This window comes from Melitaea cinxia, chromosome 22 (genome assembly GCF_905220565.1).
Source record: "Melitaea cinxia chromosome 22, ilMelCinx1.1, whole genome shotgun sequence".
NCBI lineage: Eukaryota > Metazoa > Arthropoda > Insecta > Lepidoptera > Nymphalidae > Melitaea > Melitaea cinxia.
The window spans coordinates 2,495,860-2,514,137 of record NC_059415.1 but is presented as its reverse complement, the minus strand read 5'-3'; the positions used below and the strand labels follow the sequence as shown (position 1 = coordinate 2,514,137).

Below are 18,278 nucleotides of genomic sequence, written 5' to 3'. Positions count from 1 at the left end.
GCTGTGCCCTAACCTCAGTTACGTCAGTACAATACGACTTTTTCTTAAACTTTCGGGTAATCAAAAGTCTACGGCCGTCTAATGGTAATGTTGGTGGAGGTCAGAAAGTTAAACGTAGATTTACGCAAGCGTCGCGGGGACCTATTGGATTGTTAAGATAAAATGCTAAAAAGAAAAACAAAAGGCTATATGCTGTATATTATACGATTATTTCAGCGGTAGAGAGAGCCTTTAGTCAGTCACAAACAAATAGGTACACGAGCACGTCAAATATCAATAGTATATGCGCCGTGCGTGTTTGTAATAACCGTATAATATTAATCTGCCAGTTACCAGTGCGTGATACCTATCACAAGATGAGAGTTAAATTGTTTTTCTAAGCGGACAGATTAAGTATTTCCCTCCACATAATTGTCAGATTTTTTAGCCAGTACGACGAGAACATCAATATAAAGCGTAGGTATAACATAATAATCTAACGCGTTCGAGTGTTCATAAGAATCGATTTTTTTTTTTTTTTTATTAATCTGATGTGTCGCCCGAGTCGTTAGACTCTTTATAAAGAGCTTAAGTATGGTTTGAGTACTTCACACAGTGCAGGGCTACTCCCATGAAGTTATTCTGATGCACTCGAGTCATTCCAAAAATCTCTTGTAGGGCTCTCCCCTACCATAAACGGTTATTATAGCAGATTTGAGTTATTGCGTAGTCTGCTCTTGGCATGTTTTAGCGTTATATGATTTAATCTGACTGTCATAGCGATTATTTATTAATATTGTAATTTTTTATTTATCAATGTAAAACTATGAACAAGGCAACAACATTTGAACCTTAAACTAAACTGAATATAATAATACAAACATAATAATACTAACTAGTGGTCGCCCAGAGGTCAAAATTCGACCATAATTAATAATTTTAACTCAAGAAAACCAAAAAACTATGAAAATAAAAAACCTTTTTAAAGAAAATTCAATTTGACTACAGACTTTGACAATCAACAAAAAGAGTATTTATGCGTATGTGTGTGTCAAATACATGGTAGTGTGTGTATTTTTTTATTGATCTAATATATGTTTATACATAATTTTTAAAAAATATTAGTATTCTGCACTCCTACTCCATATAAACACTACATACACTAATACACTATATGTAATATTAGTCACACACATATCCACAATACTATTAAAAATTGTATTCTAACCTTCCCTAGCTCCGCTTCCGAAGCAAAGCCCAGTCCGTACACGGTGTTCGCTCTCACGTCGCTCCACTGACCGAACTTCTGAGACGTCTTCGTGAACGTCATATTAGCCGTTATCGTGCTATTGATGACCGCCTGGAACAAATCACATTTATTGTTTTATTATATTGGCCAATTTTGAACAAATACATAACATTTTTGTCATGATCGTTTGGCGGAATTTCTTACCAATTCTTTTCAATAGAATCTACATTCCGAATCGGTGGTAGCTTCACTTTTAACTATAATTAATTAAAACTGATATAATTTTAATTTGTAAACTGACGATAAAAAAGTGTCTTTTAAGCCAAATTGATTTTTGTTTTTGTTTTTAATCAGTTAAGTGCCACGAAAATCCTTTTTATGTGGGTAGTGTCATAAATTTAGTGAACCTCATTTTTTGAAATAATCTTATTCTATAAAAACCTAATCATAAAATGAAAACCTCACTCAACGGCCTCAATAAGGATTTACTACTCCTGTGTTAGGGGGTGGGTAAATACTAAATACTCAAAGCACAAACAATGACTTAAACCATGACAAACATCTGTATAGCATTACTAAGCTTGTAATTAATTAGCAAAACAATTTAAACGTTCTTTTTCACATTATTAATTAATTCGAGTTATATTGACCAATTATTTTGTGTAACAAAATGTCGAATTGAAAGAGTATTTTAATTTTATTAGAGCGAAACGTCTTTCTAAATGATTAAAATCTATTACCAAAACAAAACAGGAAAACACGGAAAAAAATTGTTTCTCAATGTATATGTTATTCTATCACGTAACTTCTGGATAATTCTACTGTGACCAAGTATCTCGTTAAACTTATTGAAAAGATGGCCTTTTTCAACTCGTCGTTAGCAAATATACGACAATGTAAACCTTATTACGACCCATTTCTGTTTTACAACGCATATTAACCTACGTTGTCACACCACAATATTTACCAAATATTTATTTGGTTGATCGATTTCATGTAAACACGGCCAACGTAAAATTATACATTAACGCTAAAAATAGAACGACATATTATATGTTATATGTAGGGTGTACATTACTTTCAATGTTGGAAATTGGCTTTAATCATTAATCATTATATAACTACAGGAGAATAAGATACGAACTGTTATTTTTAACTACCAAATAGTATTGGAAAAAAATATGTTTTCTATTGTTCTTTTGGAATAACTAGAGCAAAGTTTAAAAGTATAATGCCCATTGACGCAATAATTAGACCTAATTAGCTTCTAGTGTATCTCATATTCACGTAAAACTTCGAGGCTATGGTCATCTCATAGCAACTGACTGTGTTGTTCTAGTTGTGTTTAATCCCAAATCATGACAAATGTTTATTTATCATTTAACCTTGAAATAAGAGTTCAGGTTTCATTTAGATCAGCTCAATATAAAGCATTAAAAAGAGGAAAATTAGGTGATATGGAATACTGCTAAAATTATTAGGATTTTCGTCGTTTGCCCACCCAACTTTAAAAAGGTCTTGGCGCTCGGACTTTGACACACGTCTTTGATCCTTTAATTATACTATAAAAGTGGTTTTGTGAATCATTGACCGGAAATATTTAATGATGTGCGAAGTATAGCGTTACTTAACTCATTGTGTGCACTTTGTCCTCTAGATGACTAAGGCGGATGGCAGTTTTAAGGCCGCTACATTTTAAGATGCTCTACAACCGGAGCGGTGTCACTAGTATGTACAATTACTGTGATTTCTGTAATATTCCCTGAACCTCTAGCTGATTTTTTGTCTTGGCTGACTTTTTTACTTAATTAAGTGGTATAATAACTGCGGAGTTTCTTGCCGATTCTTCTCTGCAGAATCTACATTCCGAATCGGTGGTAGCTTTACTTTTACAAAAAATAATAATTTAATTATAAAGTTTTAATTTGTTAAATGACGATTCGAAAGTGCACTTGGGGCCTATTTGAATTAAGCTGTTTTTGATTTTGATAATAACGCAAAAATAATCAGCAAAGGACCATCAGATCCTAAGCCTAAACATTTGAACAAAATTTTACACTTTACAATATTAGTACAGCTATCTTTAAAAATGAATATAGCGATTCAATCCTAGTTTACGATAAATGATCTACTCAGATTCATAAGTTTTTCTATATAAGAAAATTTCTACAATTTTGTCAGGAATCTGAAAAGCGTTAGTTAATTGATGATTATGCTTGATTTCTTGACTCAACGGAATTTTTTTTGCAATTTACGTGCTGGTTGAAGGAAACCAATTAACAAGTATACTTATTAAGCTCCTTATGAGTTGTTTTTTATTGGAAACTATTGGTCTATGTATTTGCGGTATCATTTTTATTTATTTATTGTTGCTCTATGCTTTTTGTTTCCTAAATTATCAAAATAAAACAATTAATAATTGTAAGTATGTACAAAGCTATCATGTCATTAGTTTAAATACCCTTTGATGTTTTTTTAATTGATAGCAAAATTTGACTTAGTAATTTAAAAAAAAAGTTTACGCTACGCCCACTCTAATAAGTCATTAAGCAAAAGTACGACGCAAATATAATAATTCACATATCAACAAAGTATTTTATTTTCACAAATTTTAATTGGGTAATTTATTATTTGATAACATGAATGATATTCCTCTACCCACACCCAAACTACCCCTCCCCACCTCCTCCCCACACAAGAGAAGTCCTTTCAAAAAGGGCTGGATTTAATGAAATAATTAGATTACTAAATTGAATCAACTACAAAACAAAATTGTATAAAAAATAATAGATTTGTACTAAATAAATAAAGAATGAACGGATTAAACTATCAAATTCAAAATTCAGAATTTTAATCATGCATATAAATACGAAACAGTTTACAAAATACAATTTTTTTTTTATTGATAATAATAAGTTTTAACAAACAAGTCTCAAGGGCCCTGTACTGGGTGGTGTCCCATATTACTGGGTACCCCGCTAATTCACCAAGGCAAAATGTATGTAGAAAGTTCTACTCAAAACTATAACATGACTCATAAGTCCTAAAATTATCAGACTAAGATCAATTCGAATAAACAGTTTTACCTCAATAAAACAAAATTCCGAACACATCGACGTAACCGGTACAATTTTTTAATCTAATCTCTCTGAACCAAATATCTCGTTCATACATCTAGACATTCAATATACCAGAAATATGAGATAAATGTTGGAAACGTTAGTCTTCTATACCTTATGTAACGATGCGGAACACATCGATTAGCGCTTGGTGTATAAATTTTTAATAATTCATACTCGAGTTTCACTTGAAACGATACGTGGATGTTGCAACTATTGTTGCCTTTTGCTTTTAATATTGTGTATTGTGTATTTCTCAATTTATTTTACACTATACTATTTGACCTGACTTCGCGTTTATAGCCACTTTCATTATTAGGTACGCAACGGCTACAGTATTATACTAGTCAACTTACATAACGTTAGGTACCTTGAGCATTTCATGCTACAAAACCAAATAATTTTAATAAATAATTTAGAATCATCGCAAAATTAAAAGAAACACGAGCGTAAATAGTTTCAAACGTATTAACCCTTGCAACGCGCCCCTTGTTGTTGCTAGTAATTGTGCGAAGTCGGGTCGGGTCGGTAGTCTTGAACAAAAATTATTTCTAACTTAACAAGAATTTTTAAAATCAAACCAGTTGACGCTGAGATCAAAGTGTTCAAACAAAAGCACTCTTGCTCTACAAAATTTTCGTACAGGATTAAATGTACTCAAATTTTCCTGAATGTTAGTCTGAATCTCATCACTCAATATTAGTCTACAGTGATCGAAAACGTGATTTTTACCACAAGAGACGGTGTCGTACTGATTAGATTTTAAATTTTCGTATTATGTTAGTAAGCCTGTTTATAAAGGAAAGTTACAATTTAAGGAATAATATCCATACTATTCTTATCTAGTATTTTATGTTTTAACCATTGTAGCTTCTCTAACCTATTTACCGATTATTATTTAAAACTTGCATCCCAAAATTAGTTCCACTCGACTAAACAACATTATCCGCAAATAAAGCGAATAATGTCAATGAAAGGGGTATGAAACGGTCAAGGCCAAACAAGTAGGTGATCGTTTGAAAATGACCGTATAATTTTTATACATAGATCACAGCTAAATAATACTGTTTTCAAGCAGTGTTCTGCTCCTGTTGGTGAGTAAGGTGATCAGAGCTCCTGGGGTGGGGTCAACAACGCGCTTGCGATGCTGGCGATGTGTTGCAGGCGTCTATAAGATACGGTTATCGCTTACCATCAGGTGAGTCGTACGAATGTTTGCCGACCTATTTTTTTTTTATACATAACTAGGTCGGCAAACAAACGTACGGCTCACCTGATAGTAAGCGGTTACCGTAGCTTATAGACCTAGACCTAGTTATATGCATATAAAAAAAGAAGACTACTAACATTCGTAAACCTATACTTTTTATTGTCCGGGGGCCATTTGTACTGTCGCCTGACGGTGAGCGAATACCGTAGCCCATGGACTTCCTAAAACGTCTGGAATGCCAACCCTAGCCTACCTTACTCAACACAGGACATAGACACGACAGGACTTTGAGAGCAATATATATTTGTTGAGCAAGATATTTCCTGTTGGGCCCTCAAATAATATACTAAGACAAAAAGACAAAAGAAGTGGGTAATGTTAACATACAAAAAGAAAGACGATAGTAAATATATAAGCAGATGTAAGGTAATCAACCTCACCTTCGTTCCCTCAACGCTGATGATACGGTACAAGTTCCTCGAAGAATCGTAGAAGAACGAGACCGACACCGCCGCCGAGCTGGCCGACATCCAGGATCGTTTCGTCTTGGGGTCTATGTGGAACACGTGCGCTTTGCACGTGAAAATCGGCTGCTCTCTGAAATTACACATTGTTTCTTAAACCAAGACCAAAAATTCCAAAAAAAAGTCCATTTCTATACTAATATACAAAAACTGAATAGTTGGTTTGTTTGTTGTAATGAAATTAACGCGAGTGCACAGCTAGTTGTTGAGTAAAATAAAGAAAACAAAAAGTAACCTAAACGTTAATTTAGTGCATTATGTGCAGAAGGTATAAAATCACGACTTATTTGTCAAAAAAGTACAATAAAACGTACAGATGCTACACAAATGCTTCGCCTCTTATTGAGGAGAATTGTAACATAATTAGCAACCTTGACCTCTCTACATAAATTTACGCATCTGTGGTTACCTCAGGGCGGTTCCTTTATTAATAATAGTCAAACATACACACAGAGGCACAATTAACCGTCCACCCATCTAAAACGCAATATAATTTCTTTATCTTAACTTATACTTTAAGTACTAGGCATAACTTCATAAGATACCTATAATAAACCAAACAATCACACACTCGTTTTCTTTCTTTTTTTTTGTGGTTTTTATTAAACAATAATTAGTAAAGTCGTGATTTGATTTTCCAGCTACAAATTTTGTAAGTAGGATACAATTCTTTTAAAACGTTGTTTGTGGTTAGGGTACCATGATTGACGCCAAAAAAAATGCCACAAGACACAGCTGGAACAGCTGTGGCACTCGCAAACGCTGTTTTTAACCAGCGTCGCATTGGCTGGATGCTTGGATATCCACAAATCATTATTCAATACGCTATCCATTGGCACAGACAGACCGGTTCTTACACAATAAGGTCAAGCAAAGGTCCCAGAAGATATACATCTAAAAGAGATGATCGTTTCAATGTGTCGAACGTTCTTCGAAATCGGTTCGCTACATCATCTGAGTCTTCGTGACAGCTTGTTGGAGGTACCAACCGTGAGAACCTTAAGAAGAAAGTTAGCAGAGGTCCTGAGATCATTTCAACCAGTTCGAGTCCCAGAACTGACCGCAAACGCTAATAAAACACCAGAATTAGGTTAGGCTTAAGAATAGGTATCCAAATTGGACTTTGGAACAATGGAAGGTAGTTCTCTTCTCTGAAGAATCAAGAATTGTGAAGTCGGAATGGACGTCAGCGTGTATAGATGGCCGGTAAAAGGTTTGCTGAATGCGTTTTGGTTGAAACAGAGCTATGTGGGACGCTCGATAATGGTCTAGTGTGGCATTTGTTTTAACGCTCGTACAGAGTTCTATGACTTCGATACAGGCAGGGTTAATGCTCAAAAGTATGTGTTATTCCGATGGTACCATTTTTATCGGCGATAATTTTGTTTTATTGTGTGAAAACGCTTGTGCACAGGCCCCGAGAGATGTTCCCAATTATTTGATAAAGTCAATATTCAGCGATTATCATGTCCATCTTGGAATTCCGACCTGAACCTGATCGAACATGCATAGGACAACCTTAAAAGACCGATTCGGAGTTGTGAAACAGCTCCCACAACAAGGAGTGGCAAAACATTCCACAAAAAGAGGTCCAAAACATAAAGGACCGACTACTAAATCGGCTATAGGAGTTCACATACACATTACTAAATCGATGATTTATAACACACTTCTCTTTTTTTTAATTCATATTTTCTGATTTCTATTTTTTGTAAGCAAAATGTACATACTGATTTTTTTTTCTTTATTAAACGCTTTAAAAACTTCCAAATATTTCATTTGTTTTCGTATACGGTTAACCCAATGTTATATTATAACAAAATAAATTAAATTTGCATAGAATTTAGAAGAAACTGAAAAAAGGTGCCGCTGAGTGTATTTGGCCCTCGAAAGTTAGCAAGCCCGGAAATTTGACAGCGTGCATTTCAATATCAAATATTTAGAAACAACTAAAAACCTCTAATCATCTTTCATTGTAAAAGTCTACAACTTCGCTCTTATTTCAAATTGTCAATTAAATATTTCGAAACAGTTTTCCAAAGTAATTAAACTTTAGCTTCGTCAACAAAGCCTCTTAGATATTTACGCAAAATATTTTCCGAATCATTAATCTCTTTCACTTGATATTTGCCACTGCGGAATTTAAGACTGCTATGAAAAGATCTTACACGAAGATTCAACGGAGTGACAAAATTGTAGTTGTGGTACTAAACCAAATAAAATGCCTCTCTAAAAATTTAGACAGAAATTGTCACTGAATAAGTTGCAATTCTCCTCAATATGTGAAGGGGCATTAACCAAGTTATCGTACAATTAAGAGTGGCATATTATCGCGTATATGAAAAATAAAATACTATATAATTAACACTACCTATTAAGTCAGTTGATACTCATGTGCGACGAAGCGACGCGTGTCATACAGAGAACAATGAGTGAGGTATTGTTTTACAATCTCGTATCAATGTTTTGATAGATCCATCCCGTTGCACGCTACGTTAGAACATGATACACTATATCCTAAAGCCGCATACGCAAGTACGTACGCTAACAATGACCACTTGTTCCTACCTACTATTGTAATTGTAAAAGTTTAGTTGAATGGATGTTTGTTACAACAAATCTGGGTTAAGGGCACGGGAAAGATTACAGTATTGATGGCAGAAAGCTACTTCTACGCCGAAAATGGACAGTTCCGTGGGACCGATTTCTATCCAAACTAAATCGCTGATATATCGAATACTGTTTATCCAACAATTTTCGATCAGGTACATTACACAAACATCGACCAATATCTGTCCAATATTTATTGAAGAGCTAATTATATTTTCATCAGCAAAATATGCTTAGCTACGATCTACGAACGGTTAACCACTCCAAATCGGTGCTTTGTTCGTATAATCCATAATGACGTCCAAGTTTTAAATAGATGAATTCATGGAAGAACAGCTCCGTGTTCTAAGTTCTGAACAGATGCAGTATATTATGTCATTTTGGGGATAAGTATTATAAATCGCTGATTGATTTGTTGTTTTCATTTAAATTAACATTTCTTTTTCTCTCCTTTTATTATGTTTATATATATATATATATATATATAAATATAAATATATATATATATGTGTGTGTATATATACTAGCTGTGCCCGCGGCTTCGCCCGCGTTGAAATCAGTGTGTCACAAAGTTTTCCCGGCAAACTTCCACTGAAACCCCCATCAAAATCGGCTTAGCCATTCCGTAAACCTTCCTCTTGAAGCCCTCTCTCCATTAGTGAAACCGCATGAAAAGCGTTTAGTAGATTTTGACATACACTTTTGGGGGATTTTGTTTCATAATACACTAACTGTTGCCCGCGACTACTTCCGCGTGAAGCGCGCGTCGCGTCAAACAAAATGGTTCGTTAAATTCGTCAGAATTGTGGTATGAAATAATGTAGTAATATTTTAGTATTTTAGTGTAAATATGTTTAAAATATACTACATGCAATGTAGTTTTTAATATGGTTCTACGTAAATATATGCTACGGAATAGCGTAACGAACGCGCCTCCGTGACTCCGTGACGACAGGGGTAGATAAAAAAGTATTCTAGTAACGTAAAGGTTAGATTTTCCTTTAAACCGATCCTGCTGTATATGTTTCATACAAACTATCAAACCCAATTAAACCCCATTAACGGTGGAATATCGCAAAATCCTAGCGGACGTCTACTAACTGTAATCTACCTCCCTGCCAAATTTCATCTTTGTCCATCCTGGATGGATGGAGCATCCAGCGGTTTTTGAGTTCTCGTGATGAGTGAGTCAGTGACCTTTCCCTTTGATATATATAGATGACAACGCATTATTTGAACTCCTTTTCATCATCTATAGAGCATACATTTTAAATTTCAAGTCTTTTACGTCAAAAACATAAGACTTTCATACAAAGTCCCAACCCCCGTTGTACCCTCTTAGGTGTCGAGTTTCGTAAAATCCATTCTTAGCGGATTTATACGTCCTAAAAGGAGCCTACCTGCCAAATTTCAAGTTTGTAGCTGTTATAGTTTCGGAGATTTCGTGATGAGTGTGTCAACCTACCGTGCCCGTTTTAAACCCAAAAGGGAGTTGATTTCTAAAGATACATTATTTAGACACCTTCTCACCATCTATAGAGCATACATTTTAAATTTCAAGTCTCTTATTTCTAAAACATAGGACTTTCATACAAACTTCCAACCCCCGTTTTACCCCCTTAGGGGTCGAGTTTCGTAAAATACACTATTAGCAGTAGTTTACGCCCTATAAGGAGCCTTTCTGCCGAATTTCAAGTTTGTAGGTGTTATAGTTTCGGAGATTTCGTGATCAGTGAGTCAACCTACGATCCCCCGTTTTAACCCCAAAAAGGAGTTGATTTCTAAAGATAAATTATTTGGACACCTTTTCACCATCTATAGAACATACATTTTAAATTTCAAGTCTCTTACTTCTAAAACATAGTACTTTCATACAAACTTCCAACCCCCGTTTTAGCCCATTAGGGGTCGAGTTGCGTAAAATCCGTTCTTAGCGAATGTTTTTGCCCTATAAGGAGCCTACCTGCTAAATTTCAAGTTTGTAGATGTTATAGTTTCGGAGATTTCGTGATTTGTGAGTCAACCTACTATCCCCCGTTTTAACCCCAAAAGGGAGTTGATTTCTAAAGATACATTATTTGGACACCTTCTCATCATCTATAAGGTATAAATTTTAAATTTCAAGTCACTTACTTCAAAAACATGGGACTTTCACACAAACTTCCAACCCCCGTTTTACCCCCTTAAGGGTCGAATTTCGTAAAATTCATTCTTAGCGGATGTTTACGCTCCATAAGGAGCCTTAGTGCCGACTTTCAAGTTTGTCGGTGTTATAGTTTCGGAGATTTCGTGATCAGTGAGTCAACCTACGATCCCCCGTTTTAACCCCAAAAAGGAGTTGATTTCTAAAGATACATTATTTGGACACCTTTTCACCATCTATAGAGCTTACATTTTAAATTTCAAGTCTCTTACTGCAAAAACATAGGACTTTCATACAAACTTCCAACCCCCGTTTTACCCCCTTAGGGGTCGAGTTTTGTAAAACCCGTTCTTAACGAATGTCTACGCCCTCTAAGGAGCCTATCTGCCAAATTTCAAGTTTGTAGATGTTATAGTTTCGGAGATTTCGTGATCAGTGAGCCAACCTACTATCCCCCGTTTTAACCCCAAAAAGGGGTTGATTTCTAAAGATACATTATTTGGACACCTTTTCACCATCTATAGAACTTACATTTGAAATTTCAAGTCTCTTACTTCAAAAAACATAGGACTTTCATACAAACTTCCAACCCCCGTTTTACCCCCTTAGGGGTCGTTTCTCTTAAAATTCGTTCTTAGCGGATACCTACGTCTTATAAGAAGCCTACCTGCCAAATTTTTAGGTGTCATAGTTTTGGAGATTTCGTGATGAGTGACCTTTCGCGTTTATATATATTATAGATTATAGATATAGATGTATATATATATATCTATTATATAAAACTGAGTCGCTGCATGTGTTGCTAAGCGCAAAACTCGAGAACGGTTGGACCGATTTCGCTAATTCCTTTTTTAAAATATTCCTTGAAGTACGAGGATGGTTCTTACGGAGAAAAAAATTCTAAAAAAAAAAAATTAAATTTCCTGAAAAAGTCTAAAAACAACACTTTTCTATATTCCCATACAAAAGATTTGTGATAATACTTAAAAGTCAATTTGAACTTTAATACCATACGATAAAGTTTGTGTTAGGCGATACGAAGTTCGTCGGGTCAGCTAGTATATATATATATATATATATATATATATATATATATATATATATATATATATATATATATATATAGGCAATGTTTTGAAAATATGAAAACCTACGTCTTAGTCTAAAATACGAACTAAACGTGATCTTCACCCATCTGCTTATTATAATAGCCTGGTCAGGATTTTTCAGGAAATCCTTTTGCGATTATTTTTCTAATATACTAAAATATATAAAATTTTCATCCTTAAGCAGATGGGTGAAGTTCGTCTCTAGTTCGTATCGCCTACTATACATTGATAAGCATGTCGAACCAATGCCACGCGATACATTGATGACATACCCACGATGGCATATATAGGCCAATTTTTTTTTCTCTAAACAGTTCCGCTGAAATAAAACTGTAAAATATTAATCTAAAAAACATAAAACCGCCAAAGGGTAAACGAAATTATTTCTTTATCGTGTACCACGATAGTTCCATTAACAAGCTTTTCATCCAGTGAAAACGAATAACAAAAATTACAACGTAAAACAGTTTAAAAGACAATTTAATTTAGTAGGTTTTACGAAAACATAAACACAAACCCTTTGTAACGCAAATTTGAGTAATTTTTGCACTGTATTTTACAATTGTTTATTGCGTTGTTTTAAGTTAATGAATGAAACCGCGACAATAGTACCCTTTAATACTAATACAAGTATTTTATACTTAAACAAAGGCTTTTATGTAGCTAAGTAGCGCAAGTTGTAGCCTCAATGCCGACAGTTGCAGAATTCACTCCCACTCGAAATAGATATTTGTAGTTGTACAAATATTTGTTTTTCGTATGAACACCTGTCCTTGTTGGTTTTACCACCTTGCCGCGGAGACCACTGCCCACGTAAGGCTGTCAATCCTGGTTGTTACCATAGTCATCTGACAGCATTCATAGTAGAGATGTATATGTCCGCCAACCTGTGTTCAGCGGCAGATTAAAGCCATAATTTAACATTCTTGAATGAAGAGCACGTAGCGCTCTTCCGAGGATCAACCCAGGATTGTCCCGCAAACTTCACGGTTATGGGAGAGCTCAGCTCTGACTACTGGTCGGGGCTCTTACCGGACATGCCTTGCTTAACAAACATTGACACAATTTAGGTGTTACAGACAACCCCCTATGCAGAGCGTGCAGGGATGCAGAAGAAACAGCCGCACATATCCTGCTGGAATGCGGTAGTGTGGGGAACTACAGGGCACTACACCTCGGGACACCGAGGTCGCTCCAGGAAGTCGTCGGCAATGTGAAGGGTCTGCTAGGCTTTCTTAAGGAGTTGGGCTGGCACGAATAGTGTCCACAGCCAGTCACCAAAAAAGGCGCACGAAGACGTCGAGTTGTGGAAAATGGCCCGTTTATCATCATCATCATCATCATCATCATCATTATCATCATCAACTTTTATCATCAAATTTTACGTAATTGAATAATAATTATTTTAAATATTTGTGGTTTTGATAAAAACTATTATAATGATAAATCTTTATTATAATAAATGATTTATTTTAGTTTATCTATTACTTTTTTAAGTACAGTAATACCCCGACTTACGCTACCTCGACTTACGCGAATTCGGAGTTACGCGATTTAATTTTCTCGTCTATTCGTTTTTTGTTTGACTCCCCCCACCCGCATTATTATTCGTTCAGTTTACAACAGGCACAGACGTGTAGTGCGGAATCGGCGCGTAGGTACATAAGTTACGATTTTGTGTTTTTTGGGAATCGACAGTCAGATCAATTACGAAAAGTACCCCGCAAAACTGTACCCCGACTTACGCGAATTCGACTTACGCGGATAGCGCTCAGTCCCACCTATCGCGTAAGTCCGGGGTATTACTGTATATATATATAAATACAAGAAATATGGATAATCTCTATACATACGTAAAGCAAAAAATTTGTACCCCTTTCTACGAAAATTTTGCGCAGAGTAGCGTGCAGAATGTTTATACAGAATGTGTCGTAAATAGTGGATAATCCGTTAACTGGGGGTAACCCTGATGTCGAGCCTCAAGAACATGTACTTTTATGTCCGGGTTGCCAACACTGTAAAAATTGTGAATATTTTTGTTTTTTCTAAAAAATTCTACCGCAACTAGTAATTTGGTTATAATTTTTTCAAATAAAGGTATTTTAGTGTACTTTTTATTTTATTTTACTCGGGAATACTTGTATTATCTAATAAAATTACTATTTAAAACATCATTTATTCCAAAATTATGAAAATTAGCGATAGAAGTTATTTTCTTTTTTTTTTGTTTCGATACTTTTTGTCAAGATTTAACCATTGATTGTGAAAAAAATGTACTGCACTAGAATTTTCCAGTATTTAAAAAAAAATCTTAGTTTGTGTAGATTCTAAAAAGGTACAACAATAAGTGCTTGACAAGCAAAATTACTTTGTAGGAGCGAAAGAACTTATCACGGTCGATAAGTTCGTTTTGTGTCATTAGCATTAATTTCACTGCAACCCTGACATAAAAGTACATTTTCTTGAGACTCGACATCAGTGCTACCCCCAGTTAACGGATTATCCACTATTTACGACACATCATGTATATTTTTTTTAAATTATGTATAAAAAAAACTAAAATCAATTAAAAAAACCATTACACACACTACCATGTATTTAAAAGACACGCATATATATTTATTACTAATAGAAGTATAAGTCTTTGACAACACAACAATAATAACATTCAAACTTTAAATTAATTTGGTTGAATTTCAAACACTGCGTGATCACTAGTAAACATTTATGTACAAATTTGAAGCATAAAAAGTTATCAATAAAATTGATAATATGCTGCCGCGCTTTGAGGGTTTAGGGGTTGTGGAAATAGAATAATATACTAGTTTTTAAAGTTATGAATTTTAATAGCACGCGGTCAGAAAACAGGGGGTAGGTTCGGAATCAGGCGCGTTAAGCACCTGATTTTCAGCCTTTATTTCCTTAGCTGACCCACGCCGCGACAACGTACCTTAGAAAGTAATATGGAAGGACACTGGCCTGACTAATTCCCGGCGATGATGGTCTTCAGTTCCGTCTTCGTCCGATGACCAGCGGAGATCTCCACCGGTGTAAATGCCGGTAATCAGTCAGCCCGTTATTAATCGAGGGCAGTGACTCGATTTGTAGCAGAGTATAATTAAAGATATAAATCTTAAAGTAAAAAAATCCTGGAACGAAGAAAGTTCCGAGTCAGGAAAAGAATAATTCAGAAACCAGTGTCACAATTAGCAAAATAATAAATAATTACAATTTTCTCGTTAAGTTAAGAACACCAGCAATATGTAATTATAATAGATATCATGAGAACTTACCCCAGCGGGATTTAAGCCGAGTTAGGGTCGAGGTTAGGTCTCGAGGTTCGGCGGCAACGAAGTGCAAAGAAAAAGAAGCAAAGACACGCGAGCAAGGCGCTCCTTCCCGCGCTCGGGAATATTCACAAGCAAAAGTCAAGTATGAAAAAGCAAAGTATGCGTTAAGCATAGTCTGTATTTTTATAAATTATTAAGTTTAAATTTAGACACCAAATTATTTTATAATTTAAGGAGTAGACAGGAATATTAAATTTAGAATTTCTAATTACAATTAAATTGATTTTATTAAAGAAAGATCAATAATTACCAAAAAACATCAGCGGCATCTATCAAGTCCGTTAGAGAAAAACGCCGATATGAAACACCAATAGTCACGAAGTGTTGAAACATGCCGATAGATGGCGCCACAAGTAGAAGCATGATAAAAATAAAGTGAAAAAACTTAACTTTTACTACAAGATCTTATTTATTAGAGTAACGTTCCAGCACAACGTTACAATGCATACATATTTATACAAATAAAATATATTTTACTACAATAATAAACATGCCTAGACTTATAAATACATTATAAATCTCATTGTACTATAAACGTGACTGATAAGTCAAGCATACAACACCAAAATGATGTTGAACTGCATTGGTATGGTATCATTTGACATCAAAGATAGGAATAAGGCATATCTATAAAAACATTATTTATATTTTAATCGCATTCAATAAAAACTCTACGTAAGATAACCAGTTGGGGCTGGATGAGGACTGCGGGAAACTGGAAGTTTAATGCTAACTTGAGAGGATTACATCCAGCAGTGGACTGCGATAGGACGAAGCAATAGCGACTGGTATAATAAAAGTCTCTCTAGTGACTATAAGAAACAATGGTCCATTGCACTGTCAAAACCAACTATAACACTTTGTACATCATTCGAAACCAGAAAACTGGTTTTTAATTTTTTTGATGGAGATTCATTTCAATCTCATGCCCAGCCTTGCCTGTATATACAGAATTAAATATTACTTCTGGAAAACTAATTTGTAATGGTAGATATTATTACAAGTAAAGAGTGAATTTAATATTGATGTGTTAATATTTAAGTACAAGCCTATTAAAAAATTCAATAACAATGAGTACTACTCTTTCTTACTTTAATAGACAACAAAAAATGTTATGAGTAAAGAGAAAATATTTATGAGGGAAATATACAAGTGCTGGCTTTATTGCTAACCCAGCAATCTCTAGTGGGCAACTTTAGGTTGAGGAAATTAACAAAACAATCAAATACCATTTGAAAAGTATACATATGTTCTATAGGTCTTATGGGTCTACCTGTGATAATATGTCCATCTGTTATACATGTATATTATCTTCTATTATGCCATTCTTAGGAGCCTAATAAGAATCGTACTCATTGTAGGGAATAATATATACTCAATAAAATAACTGAGGTAGGGCACATGAGGAAATTTCCTGCTCAAAATATGGGAAAGCCCGACTGGGGTACCTCGACCTTACAGAATATCACAGCTAAATAACACTGTTTTAAAGCAGTGTTGATTTCTGTCAGTGAGTAAGGTTACCATAACTTCTGGGAGAGGTTGAGGATAGTGACGGCGACATCCTTGCGATGCTTTTGGTGTTGCATCAATTTGTATGTTTAAATCATATATTAACATTCAGTTTTTAAAGTTGTGTCATTTTCTTTAATATTGTATAATAACATCTACATAAATAAAAATTAGTCATAAGCAAGCATGCACACACAACTCCTGAAAAACTTTGTTTTCGTTGGTTTATTATCAAGATTATATTGGGATCCTACCAACACACTAGCGCTGCAACAATCATCTGCAACAGATGCTGTAGCCAATATTGTATATATATTATCAATACAAAAATTGATAGATCCATGAAAAAATCAAAAAACAGTTTGCCTGGTCAGCTAGTTATAAATAAATTATTAGTATTTAAATATGTTAAACTGATAAATCAGTATTAAATGTCAATCACACTGTGTATGACAGCTGATAGTATTATCACAGTTTGACATATAATGAAGTATTCCGCTCATTTGTATATCTTATCAACAACAACAAAACCCACCCACTTATGCTAAATATCAGTTAATTATCTTATATTCAAAATTGTCAGTTAAACAACTATTCTTTTTTTAACTTTTTTTAAAAAATTGAGACATTTAAACAGATTTAGGAAAATATATAGAAATTTCGAAAGGATATCTAAATTACAAGTGCGCAAGTTATTTTCGCATGGTTCTGCTAATGAAGGAATTTCTGCTAATTTTGCTCTCAGCTCGTCAAAACTATTCAAGTATAAAAAAATTAAAAATAGCTGCGACGCAGCGTCCCCCGACGACCTTACTGCCGAGGTAAGCAGTTAATCGAATGCAATCAATGAAACAAATGCAATCGCTACGGCGAGTATTGCAAAATTTTAAATTGCAAATTATTTTTACTTGCGGTAAAAACGATATGAGATTTAATCGAGACAAATCCTTTTTTGGCGAAGAAAATTCGCTACTATTTAAAGAAAACCCTAAAATATCCCTTCGCATTGGTAAAATGCATCCCCTCCCTAAAAATATCGAGATCTTAGGTAAAGGGAATATCTCCGAAAATAAACCGTATAAATAAATTTATGAAAGTTAGAAGGCATAAGTATTAATAATACAACGAAACTTACCCCATGGTTTCTTTTCCTGCTGTCATTTAAGCACAATAAGTTGAAAAATATCTTACTTCATAATTCTTAATTTTTTCCTGTGCAACTGTCATGCGGCGATTTCACCATAAACTAAGGACTATTTCAATGTTACCAGTATAACAAATTAATGTCATTTTTTTGTTATAAAAAGTGTAGTCTTCTATTTTAAGTATTATAAATGACTAAAACTTGTATCAAAACTATTAATACATTAATACAATAACTATTTTATTTTTCCTTGTAAAATCGTTGAGTATTAGATTATTTAGTTTCTTTATATACCGATATTTTTTTTTACATAATAGCGCTACTCCGCG

General features: G+C 34.4%; 1 protein-coding gene across 1 annotated transcript in view; it reads right to left on the bottom strand.

The window, feature by feature from the left end:
* LOC123664710 (homer protein homolog 1) overlaps positions 1 to 18,049 on the bottom strand; it is a 50,358-nt gene extending 32,309 nt beyond the window's left edge. The window contains exons 1-3 of the mRNA XM_045599211.1: positions 17,941 to 18,049; positions 5,998 to 6,154; positions 1,208 to 1,339 (exon numbers count right to left, since the gene is read on the bottom strand). Coding sequence (XP_045455167.1) covers positions 1,208 to 1,339; positions 5,998 to 6,154; positions 17,941 to 17,966 — 315 coding nt within the window. The 5' untranslated portion in view covers positions 17,967 to 18,049. The remainder of the gene's footprint in view (positions 1 to 1,207; positions 1,340 to 5,997; positions 6,155 to 17,940) is intronic.
* Between the last annotated feature and the right edge of the window lie 229 nt (positions 18,050 to 18,278).